At 42.9% G+C, this 12,393-nt stretch overlaps 1 protein-coding gene across 4 annotated transcripts in view; it reads left to right on the top strand.

The window, feature by feature from the left end:
• Positions 1–258: 258 nt before the first annotated feature.
• The window catches only part of tmem107l (transmembrane protein 107 like), a 35,866-nt gene continuing 23,731 nt past the window's right edge, over positions 259–12,393 (top strand). Inside the window, exons 1-3 of one of the 4 annotated variants that reach the window (XM_043676966.1) lie at positions 259–674; positions 2,450–2,570; positions 8,352–8,419. In XM_043676966.1, coding sequence (XP_043532901.1) covers positions 2,484–2,570; positions 8,352–8,419 — 155 coding nt within the window. In that variant the 5' untranslated portion in view covers positions 259–674; positions 2,450–2,483. The remainder of the gene's footprint in view (positions 675–2,449; positions 2,571–8,351; positions 8,420–12,393) is intronic. The other 3 variants (XM_043676968.1, XM_043676965.1, XM_043676969.1) reach the window with 3 other exon arrangements.

The raw sequence follows: 12,393 nt of genomic DNA, 5'->3' as shown, positions 1-12,393 counted from the left end.
TCAGTATAGATTGCAACGTCTGCAGTAATTTGCTCCTATATTGTGGTGAATTTGTGACTCTGTAATACTGTGTGCGAATTCTTCTTTGCTTTTGTTATCATCTACAACACCAGAGGGAACTGAGGAGTTATTTTAATTTTTGGTATTTGTTCCAATCCCCCCCCCAAGCTCAGAAAGTTAGGCCCAGCCGCCACTTTCACCATTCAATGTCACCTTCCCAGAATGCAACGCGAGGCAGAAAAAGTCCAATAGAAAGCGCGGCAAGCTTAAAGAGTTAAATTGCTGGCAACAGTATCTAAAGCGGAGGTGGTGAGATACTTGAAAGGGGGAATCTGGGGAGTGGATAGGGGAATGAGGATGATGTTATTTATGCTCCTGTTTTGGCGCTGCAGTGTGTTGAGTCACGGTTACCCTGGCAACCAGTCGCCATTTTGTGTTGGGCACAAGCAGCGGCGCCGGCGGCGGGCTCGATTCTTCCGAGAGTAGCAGTCAGCATCCGATTGTTACTCTAACAGCGACAGTCTTTACCAGTGTCCGCATTACTGGGCCTGACATTGATAACCAACGTTTCCGAAAAGTGCAGTGGAGCTTCAATCCAGTTGAATCCTCCAATGTCGGATCATCGGCGGAAGCTAGGCACGCCTCCTTTCTACAGCAGTAGCTGTCCTATTTTAGTGAGTCGATATGTTTAAATGACTCAGAGCTGCATTGAAAAGTCACGGAGAAAATGTAGTTAGGAATGATTAATGGTGGGTAAGGTAGGAAGGCTAACGGGTACGCCGATAGATTCAACAGGTGATGAGGGAATGATTGAGCTCAGGAATAGTTTGGCTGAGGGGTGGGTTGTCGGGAGTAGGTAATGAAGGAATTGGGCCAGATCAGTGAGGGGTTAGGATGTCAGATGGAGGAAGGGTGGGGTGTCAAGTGGGTGAGGCAAGGTGGGGTACGAATTCGGAGGTGTGGAGTGGTAGATGAGTGAAGCAGTCCAGGTGTCAATGGGAGAAGGGTTGGAGTGTCAGGTGGGTGAAGGTATGGCATGGAACTCAGGGCTGGTTAGGAATGTGTAGTCAGTAGTAAAGTTTTTGGGGATTTCGGGTGTGGGTGTTGGTAAAGTCGTTGCAGATACTGTCAACAATGAATAAGATAGTCAATGTTATGATTACTCAAGAATTACTGCAGATGTTAATTACTTTATATTCCCTGAATAATTATTCAGCTAATTCAGAACCTATCAAAGTTTCTTGATTTGGAGAACTTTTCAGAGGTTTGCAACAGTTGTTTGGGGCAGTTGAACTGTCATTTTAATAGTTATCCAGGAGTTAAAGTGGTTTTTGTACCTCTTAGTGTTTCCTGTTTAAATAAGGAATTACGTGACTTCATTGTGTCCTGATTTATTATCTGTATTAGCTACTGTTAGGGGGGCCTATAATTCCTGAATTTCCTTTCAAAAGTTTCTAGATGCAGAGGAATTTTCCATTGGAAATATGTGTTGTGATTCCACATACTTCCTATGCACAACTCAAGTCCATGCCAATGTGTCCTGCCATCTTCAATCTATATTTAGGATATTAACTGTTTTTCCCTTTTTGTTACCAATAGCCTCTACCATATTTGGCCATACCTGTATCTTTGGCAAAATAAATTAATTCTGAAATTCGATAATTTTTCTCCTTTTCCAATCTTTTCCTAAAATTGCTTACCACACTCTTTTCATTGAAACATTCAAAGCTTTGCTTTATATCTGATTTCTTTAATTTTTTTCTTGCATGGTCTATGTCAAAATCATTGACCCAGATCTTCAGGTCACTACAGACAGGATGTGCCCTGGCAGATGCATTGGGACCCTTTGAAAGCCATGACACATTGGATAACCACTGCATTGTCATACTTTCAAGTTTATGCTGCCTAAGAACACTTACCCAGCATCTGGAATCGTCTGACAAGACCCCAGCTTTGAGTTAGATTTGAAAATTCTGGAAGGTCATCCAGAAAAGTGGAATCAAGAGCCCTGGTTCATCTAGAAACATGTGCCTTCTTTGACCTTCCTCATTGATCCAGACATGCTAGTTCTGAATCTATGAAACCTTGCTTGTGTAACTCTTGACTTGAATTTTCCATGCAGATTTATGATTTTCCATGATTTTGATCCACTTTGGATAGGAGAAGGCAAATTGGCATTTTTTCTGAATGACAAAGTACCTATACATTTACACAACTTATTAATAGCTAGGCCATAGTAATCAGAAATTCACTGGATTTCAAAAGTGAGGAAGTTGTGCTTTGGTATACAAGAAAATTTTGGACACTAAACCCAAGGAAAATAAATTCACTTGACAAGGTGTGCAGTGTAGATTTATCAGAATGATTGAAGTCATTTTGTGTAAGCATAATTTCTACTAGTAGTAGTAGAAATCTGGAACTCACTCCTCCTCAATCTTCCCTTTCACAGGTTGAACCTCTGAGCTGACAATCCAGAATTGGCAATGCCGATACCAAGCAGCCTGATACCATCCCGGTTTCTGACACTTATGGCTCACTTAGTCATTGTTATTGACATCTTTTGGTCCAGGGTGAGTAAGAAGTGTGGCTGAGAAGCTAAGAGCAGATACATAGGACAAGCAATTTTCTCTCCTTCTCTTCCTGCAACTTTTTAAACCCATCACCAAAATTAATGAAATGCAGTTCCAGTTGGAAGAGATGACTGAGATGGGAAGGGATGCGGCCATAAACAATTTAAACATGAGGATGAGAGCAAGTTTTGAGAAGATTTGTAGCTCAGGTTGAGGTTCTGGATGTAGGTTTGCTCACTGAGCTGGAAGGTTCGTTTTCAGACGCTTCATCACCTTACTAAGTAACATCATCAGTGAGCCTCCGGATGAAGCACTGGTAGCATAGCCCGCTTTCTATTTATGGGCTTAGATTTTCTTGGGTTGGCAACATAATTTCCTGTGGTGACATCATTTCCTATGGCGATACCATTTCCTGTTCTTTTACTCAGGGGTGGTAAATGGGATCTAAGTCAATGTGTTTGATAGAGTTCCGGTTGGAATGCCATACTTCTAGGAATTCTCGTGCATGTCTCTATTTGGCTTGTCCTAGGATGGATGTGTTGTCCCAGTCAAAATGATGTCCTTCCTCATCTGTATGTAAGGATACTAGTGTGAGTGGGTCATGTCTTTTGTGGCTCGTTGATGTTCATGTATTCTGGTGGATAGTTTTCTGCTTGTTTGTCCAATGTAGCGTTTGTTACAGTTCTTGCAAGGAATTTTGTAAATGACATTAGTTTTGTTTGTTGTCTGTATAGGGTCTTTCAAGTTCATTAGCTGCTGTCTAAGTGTGTTAGTGGGTTTGTGGGCTACCATGATGCCAAGAGGTCTGAGTAGACTGGCAGTCATTCCCGAGATGTATTTGATGTAGGGGAGAGTGGCTAGGGTTTCTGGATGTGTTTTGTCTGCTTGTTGGGGTTTGTTGCTGAGAAGTCGACGGACTGTGTTCATTGGGTACCCGTTCTTTTTGAATACACTGTATAGGTGATTTTCCTCTGCTCAGCGTAGTTCCTCTGTGCTGTAGTGTGTGGTGGTTCATTGAAATAATGTTCTAATGCAGCTTCGTTGGGATGATTGCTTCTGTCGTTCAGTATTTGGTCAGTATGTGTTGTTTTCCTGTAGACACTGGTTTGAAGTTCCCCATTGGTTGTTCGCTCTACTGTGACATCTAGGAATGGCAGTTGTTGTTGCTTTCCTCCTCTTTAGTGAATTTTATGCCAGTAAGGGTCTTGAAGGTTTCCTGTAATTTGTTTCGTTTAGTGAGAACAAAGGTGTCATCCACATAGTGGACCCAAAGTTTGAGCTGAATGGTTGGCAGGGCTGTTTGTTCGAGTCTCTGAATTATTGCCTCTGCTAAGAACCCTGATATCAGCGATCCCATGCGTGTTCCATTGGTTTGTAGTTTTTGTTGTTGAAGGTGAAGTGGGTGGTAAGGCATAGGTCCACTAGCTTGATGATATTATCTATGCTGATGACGTTGGTAGTGTTTGGTGCATGTGCCTTTGGTTCTAATAATGTAGTCAGTGTTCCCTTGGCCAGGTTGATGTTGGTGGATGTGAACAGGGCTGTTACATCAAAAGAGACCATTATTTCATCCTCTTCTATCTAGGTATCTTTGGCCTGGAGTGGTGGATGGAATGGTGTGAGTCTTCAACTAGGTGTTTTTGTCCTTGGCCAGCCTGTAAGTTCGTGTTCCAAGTAGTGAAACTATGAGTCTGAGGAGGGATTCCTCGTTTGTGAATTTTGCATGACTTGTAGAAGCGTAGTGTGTTGGATCCGTTTGGTTTCATTTCTTGGAAGTCGGTCTTATTTATTTCTCCAGATTTCTGAAGTTTTTGAGCATTTACCACTCCCTGAGGAAAAGAACAGGAAATGACATCAGCACAGGAAATGATGTCACCAAACCAAGGAAACCTAAGCATCTGAATACAAAGCGGACCATGCCACCAGTGCTTCATCCGGAGCACTGTTACCTAGATGATGTTACCTAGTATGGTAACAAGACGACTGAAAATGAACCTTCCAGCTCAGCGAGCAAACCTACATCCAGAAACGGGAATGCATTATGCAAATTACTTAGATCTGACAATTACACATGGCAGAGTTGAAGCTCTGTCGATCTCTGCAGGATTGGTGGATTTAATGCATGAGACAGAGTCCACTGGGGGCCAGAAGGACCTTCAGAGGAATACTGATAAGGCAGTGAAAGTTGATTAACCTGCAACAACAATGTCCTGTGTAGGTCTAAAGATCTGGATCCAGCAATCAGTTATACATTGTACACTTTGACCTAATAGGAGACCCAAAAACACTTCACGACAGTTTTATGTAGCAAAATTAGACACCGAGTCATAGAAGACAATATTAGTCCAGAGCACAAAATGCTTAGTGAATGACTTAAGTTTTGAGGTGGGTTTTAAGGAGTGTTTGAAAGGAAGAATGAGGGATAAAGAGGTGGTAAAGTTGAGGGATGATTTCCAGCGATAAAGTAATTAAAATTGGAAATGCGTGAGACCAGCATGAGATGAGCATGGGTCATAGAGTCCTAAGCGTGGAAACAGGCCCTTCGGCCCAAACTGGTCCATGCCGACCAAAATGTCCATCCACGCGAACCCCATTTGCCTGCACTTGGCCCATATCCTTCTAAACCTTTCCTGCCCGCATATTTATTCAAATGCCTTTTAAATATTGTTAATGTACCTGCCTCAACTACTTCTGTTGGCAGTTCATTCCATACATGTATTACTCTCTGTTTTAAAAAAAAAAGTTGCCCCTCAGGTTCCCAGTTATTCTTTCCCCCTAACCTTAAACTCATGTTCAAGACCCTATTCATGTCACTCATGATCTTATGCACTTCTATAAGATCCCCCCTCAATCTCCTGCGCTCCTCAAGGAAAAAAGTCATAGCTTGTCCAACCTCTCCTTATAACACAGTCCCTTGACTCCTGGGAACATTCTTGTATATTTCTTCTGCACTCTTTCCAGTTTAATAACATCCTTCCTATAGTAAGGTGACCAAAACTGAACACAATATGGAGGAACCGCGATTATCCCAATATTGGATTATCCGGTGACGGAGAATTTAGCCCAATTAATCAGAGATCACAAACCCACAGATTGGACTGAGAACTGACAAGGATTTATTTAATAAACACCGATATTGTGGAAGAGACTTGACTCCACTGAAACAGCCACTGACAAGCTGCTCAGAAGGAACCACAGCTTCTTTCCCGAACAGAGAATACAGTGCAGTTTTATACCCTTAAAACAATAAAGTGTGAATTATGAGACAATGGTGTGAATTCTACCAAAAAGAGAAATAAACTTCATTAATTGAAGAGATTCAAGTGCCTGGTGTCTAACAATGAGTTTCTTAATTTACTCAGGAGATTCCGATCCTTGGCTGGAGTAGGTGTTAGTGGATTTCATCCTGGAGTTTGTACTGTTGAGGGGGCAAGCGAAGTACCTTTGGTGCCTCTTTGTCTGGGTACCCTTTGTGAAGGCTTGACTCCTAATGGGAGCAGCTGAGCCCAGGGAGGCGCATTATCAGTTTATCTGAAGAAGTATATTCTCTTCGTCTGGGGCTGGATGAGTTATGTCCTGAAGTATGTATGATGTCTGGGGTGGCTGGTTTCGCCAATTTGAGGCATTGTGAGTAGGCTTATTGGATAAGTGCAGACATTTTGTATTGTCTGTTTTGTGGCCATGTCATGGGGAAGGCGGGACCTGTATATTGCCCCACATCTGGCAACATTACAAGGTACTGATGTTTGGCTAGACTATGTTATCTGGCATTCGATTAACCGAATGAAATACTTCCCGCCTGTGTTCTTTGGATAATAGAGGTGCCTGTGAACTCCCAAGTCAGCCTCACCAACATTCTGTACAACTGCAACATAACTTCCCACATTCTATACTCAGTGCCCTAACTAATGAAGGCCAGTGTGCCAAAAGCCTTCTTCACTGCCCTGTCTACCTGTGACTTCACTTTTAACTCAGAAGATAGCAAACCTGCAGGGGCTTACTGAAATAGAGAGCGACAGTACCCTTGAGGGACTTTAAAACAAATATGTAAGTTTTAAAGTTGAGCTGCTGTTCAGCCAGCAGTCAGCACAGACCAGTGTCCATACTGGTGTTGGGTGAACGATATTTAGTGTGGGAGCAAAATTTTGGATGACATCAAATTTATGAAGGCCAAAATAATCAGCCACAGGAGTGTGTTAGAATTGTTATTGGCCAGACCAACCTTGTCAAAATATTCAGAAGATATTCTAGATGCAAACCTTTACTTAATTTTAAAAGTAAATATCTAGAGTTCTGTTCCAGATGCAGGTGGATTGGTTAGCCTACTGGACTTAAAGCAAAATACAAATTATTCATCCACCATTGTTAAAATACAGTAAAAGAAAAAAGAAATTGGAATACCTTAACTCTACTGGAAAATTTAACCAAATAATAGATACAGTAACTATTACTAATTAACTGTTCCAATATAGCGACATCCATGAACACACCCTTGGCAAAAGGCAAATCAGAAAATAGATTGTCTCACAGGCAGTTCTCCAATCCAGGAGAAAAAAACATTAAAGGGCAAGTCTGAGAGAAAGAGAGAACTCCAGCTTTCAGCTGTAGTAAAGAGAGATGTGGCAGCTTTTCACAAACCAAACAGCTTTTGCTACTGAAAAGCTAAAAGATGACAGATCCTGGGTCTATAGGAGTTTGACCACACCCTGCTTCCATTGTTCCAACTTCCCCAAAAAAACCAGGCTATTTACCTTTATGGGCTGTTCAACTGGACAATTTGTCACCTCTGTCTTAAATCAGCTCTTTTTTTTTTAAAAAAAAGGGACAAAATAACCCCTTAAAGCCACCATGTCATCACAGTTGTCAAATCCAGAGATATATAGGTTTGAATAAGGTTTCAGCAGCATTTGAGGTAAGGGAATTGTAGAATCGAGTGATGTTATTGCAATAGGAAGAAGATAGTCTTAATGACTATGCAAGTGATGTCCAGTTTGTGAATACATTGATTCAACCTTGTATAGTTACCAGAGATATCAATTGAGCTGAGAAATTAAATTTGTAGCAGGAACCAAAATGACAGTGTCAGTCTTTAATAAGGAAATAAAGTTATGCTCAACCATTTATTGAAAACAGTCTGATATTTAGCAATAGTAGAAGATTAAAAAAAGGTGGTGGTGAGGTTAGTATTGGTGAGAGACAGCATGCAGATAACTAATAGGAGGAGACAAGGAAACACTGGCCAACAGCAGAGGTGACTGTGGGAGCAGGAAGAGAATGATAATGCAATCCCATCTGACTGGGTAGTGCGTGAGTTGTTAGAGTGGGATGGCGTGGTCAACTATGTCAAAGGCTGCCAACAGATTAAAAAGGACATGAAGGAAAATATCACCTTTGTTCCAGTCATATTGGATATCATTTGACTTTTGTTAAATCCCTTTCAGAATTGTGGCCTGGGCAAAAACCTGAATGGAGTGATTCCAATAACAAGCTCTGGGAAAGATGGAAATGGCAATTAATGGTTAACGTTGGAGCAGAAAAGGATGTTGGAGGTGATGGTTTACAATGATGGCTGGGATCCAGGATTAGATCTTTTTGAGGAGAAGGATGATGGTGGCAGATTTAAAGCAGCAGACAGAACTTGAGCAGAAAGGACCATTAGCGAAAGTGGCTGCTGCAAGTATGGGGAAGTATTTTTTGTAAGGAGAGGGCCGATGGGCCTGTCCTGCACTGTAATGTTCTATGAGTCCTTTCTCTATGGTATTTCTTCCATCTCTTTTGCAGGAGAACAATGTTTTGGCCAGTCTTCCACCCACCCACACATCTCTCCAATATCAAAACCGTGATACAGAGTAAGTATCTTAACACCGATGAGAAATCTCTTACTGTCACTATGCACCATTCAATAGCAATATCCAGCACATTTAGTGGCTTGAATAACCACTGATTCAGATGGACAGGAGCAGCATGGTGGCTCAGTGGTTAGCACTGCTGCCTCACAGTGCCAGGGACCTGGGTTCAATTCCCGCCTCATTCTCTGTGTCTGTGTGGGTTTCCTCTGGGTGCTCCGGTTTCCTCCCACAATCCGAAGATTAGATTAGATTACTTACAGATTACTTTTTTTTTAAGATTAGATTAGATTACTTACAGTGTGGAAACAGGCCCTTCGGCCCAACAAGTCCACACTGACCCGCCGAAGCACAACTCACCCAGACCCCTACATTTACCCCCTACTTAACACTATGGGCAATTTAGCATGGCCAATTCACCTGACCTGCACATCTTTGTGACTGTGAGAGGAAACCGGAGCACCCGGAGGAAACCCACGTAGACACGGGGAGAACGTGCAAACTCCACACAGTCAGCCGCCTGAGGCGGGAATTGAACCCGGGTCTCTGGCGCTGTGAGGAAGCAGTGCTAACCACTGTGCCACCGTGCCACCCATTAAGATGTGCAGGTCGGATGAATTGGCCATGCTAAATTACCCATAAGTGCATTAGTCAGGTGAAAATATAGAGTAGGCGAATGGGTGGGTTACTGTTTGGAGGGCCAGTGTAGACTTGTAGGGCCAAATGCCTGTTTCCATACTGTAGGGAACCTGATCTAATTACTTTACACTGTGTGTGTGAAATAAGTCAGTGGCCAACTGCCTGATTTGTTAATACCTGTGAATTTCAAAATGTTGAGCAATGCATGCAGAACTGCCATCTACCCCAGTGTTTTTTGCTATAATTATGAAAGACTTGTATATTTAATGTCTGCTCTCTGTCTGAATCAGTGATTGTTCAAGCCACTTATAGCTTGGAGCCACAATGAAAATTCATTGATGTCTAATGGGTACTGTAAGCTCATGCATTCCTTGTGTGCATTTTTCCAATCTGATATTTTCTTGCGATGCAGTGGTAATATCTCTACCCCTGAATTGAGAGACCCGGATTCAAGTCCCACATGCTTCAGCAGTGTATAATAACCTCCTCTAACTAGGTTGATTAGGAAAATAGTTCTGATGTTCTGCATTTTGTCTTGCCTGTTTCCATGTTCGCCAGACTGGTCCAATGTTGTAACAAATGGCTAGTGTTCTGAGGGATCTCTCTTCAACCCTGCATGGTTTCTCTTAGGTTTCAAGCATGTTGAGGAACTGATGCTTATTTCAACTGAGATTCACTCAAGTATTTAGTCCAGAAAGTAAATTTTCCTAGAACCCTCTGCAACTACGTCTCTGGAGACACTTGTAAACCAAATTGTTTATTTTGTACAAATATGCAACTGAACAGCAATACATTTGCATACAGAGTTTAAAAATTTCCCTCTATTACTAGGAGACCAAAACTGCACACAGTACTCTAGGTGTGACCTCACCAAGGCTGCAAAGCATCTTTACTCAAATCCCCTCACAATGAAGGTCAGCATGCCATTAGCTTTCCTCAATGCTTTCTGGACCTGCACGCCAACATTCAGCAACTGTTCCATTATGACAACCAGGTCTTGTTGCACCTCAGCTTTTCCTAAACTGCTACCACTCCGATGATAATCTGCCTTCCAGTTTATTCCACCTGAGTGGATAACCTAAATTTATCCATGTTGTATTTGCCCACTCAGCCAGTCTTTCCAAGTCACCCTGCAGCCTCTTAGCATCCTCCTCACAATGCACACTTCCACCCAGCTTGGTGTCATCTGCAAATATGGAGATATGGCATTCAATTCCTTTGTCCAAATCGTTACCGTACATTGTGAACAACTGAGGAATCCACACTGAACCCTGCAGTATCCCGTCACCCAACCTGTTACTCTGAAAAGGACCCATTATTCCAATTTTCTGTGAACAGGCTCTCCATCCAAGTCAATAGTTATCTTCGGAATATCTCCGAAGAATACCTCAAAAGGATTCAGTGTCCCTTCTTCAGAACTGATTTGTAGCTAAGAAATATTTGGTGCACATGCTGGAGAAGAGAGTTGGGGCTGGGTGATCGTTTTTACCATCAGACTGTAGATTTTCCCCAAGTTCGTTGCTCACTCTGCATTTCTACCCTCCCCCCAATTCGTGTGGAGTAGGCGACATTTGTGAGCAGCAAACACATAAGTAAACTAAATTGAGTAAAGTGCAGATAAATCGCTGCTTCACCTGAAAGATGCATCTGGAGTCTTGAATCATGAAGGGACGGGAAGTAAACTGGCAGTAAACAACCTTCTTTGATTGCATGGGAAGGTGATGTAGGGATATGGGGATGTTAGTGTGTCCCATAGGGAACAGTCCTTGTGGAAGGCTGACAAAGGAGGGAACGGGAAAATGTCTGGTGGTGGCATCTTTCTGGAGGTGGTGGAAATAGCTGATTATGATCCTTAGGACTTTGGTTTGGCCAAGACCACACTTGGAATATTGAGTCCAGTTCTGTTCACCCTATTATAAGAAAGATACGGAGGATTTGGAGAGGGTGCAATGTAGGTTTACCAAGATGCTGCCTGGACTGGAGGACTTGTCTTACGAAGAGAGGTTGTCTAAGCTCGAACTTTTCTCTCTGGAGAGAAGGAGGAAAAGAGGTGACCTGATCGAGATGTACAAGGTAATGAGAGGCTTGAATAGAGTCAATAGCCAGAGACTTTTTCGCCAGGGCAGGATTGACTGGCACGAGGGGTCATCATTTCAAGATATTAGGAGGAAGGCGAAGGGAGTCGAAGGGTGGGTCAGTAAATTTGCAGATGATACGAAGATTGGTGGAGTTGTGAATAGTGAAGAGGGCTGTTGTCGGCTGCAAAGAGACTTCGATATGATGCAGAGCTGGGCTGAGGAGTGGCAGATGGAGTTCAACCCTGCCAAGTGTGAGGTTGTCCATTTTGGAAAGACAAATAAGAATGCGGAATACCCTCACTTTAGGAAAGGTGTGGAAGCTTTGGAGAGGGTGCAGAGAAGATTTACCAGGATGTTGCCTGGAATGGAGAATAGGTCGTACGAGGATAGGTTGAGAGTGGAACTTTTCTCGTTGGAACGGCGAAGGATGAGGGGTGACTTGATAGAGGTTTATAAGATGATCAGAGGAATAAATAGCGTAGACAGTCAGAAACTTTTTCCCCGGGTGCAACAGAGTGTTACAAGGGGACATAAATTTAAGGTGAAGGGTGGAAGGTATAAGGAAGATGTCAGGGGTGGGTTCTTTACCCAGAGAGTGGTGGGGGCATGGAATGCGCTGCCTGTGGGAGTGGTAGAGTCAGAATCTTTGGTGACCTTTAAGCGGCAATTGGATAGGTACATGGATGGGTGCTTAAGCTAGGACAAATGTTTGGCACAACATCGTGGGCCGAAGGGCCTGTTCTGTGCTGTATTGTTCTATGTTCTATCTAAGGCATAGAGGAGATGTCAGAGGTAGGTTCTTTACACAGAGAGTTGTGAATGCATGGAATGCTTTGCCAGCGGTGGTGGTGGAAGCAGAGTTATTAGGGACATTTAAGCGACTGCTGGACATGCACATGGACAGCAATGAAGTGAGGGATGCGTAGGTTAGGTTATTTTATTCTAGATTAGAGAGAATCCTCCGCACAACATCGTGGGCTTTACCGAAAGGGTGTGGAAGCTTTGGAGAGGGTGCAGAGGGTTCTCCAGGATGTTGCCTGGTACGGAGGGCGCTAGCTATGAAGAGAGGTTGAATAGGATTATTTTCATTAGAAAGACGAAGGTTGAGGGGGGACCTGATTGAGGTCTACAAAATCATGAGAGGTATCAACAGGGTGGATAGCAAGAAGCTTTTTCCTGGCATGCGGAACCATATTACTAGGGGTCACGAGTTCAAAGTGAGAGGGGAAAAGTTTAAGGGAGATATGTGTGGAAAGTTGT

This window comes from Chiloscyllium plagiosum, chromosome 35 (genome assembly GCF_004010195.1).
Source record: "Chiloscyllium plagiosum isolate BGI_BamShark_2017 chromosome 35, ASM401019v2, whole genome shotgun sequence".
In the NCBI taxonomy this organism is placed as follows: domain Eukaryota; kingdom Metazoa; phylum Chordata; class Chondrichthyes; order Orectolobiformes; family Hemiscylliidae; genus Chiloscyllium; species Chiloscyllium plagiosum.
Note: the sequence above shows the minus strand (reverse complement) of the source record. Positions and strands in the feature narration are given on the sequence as shown.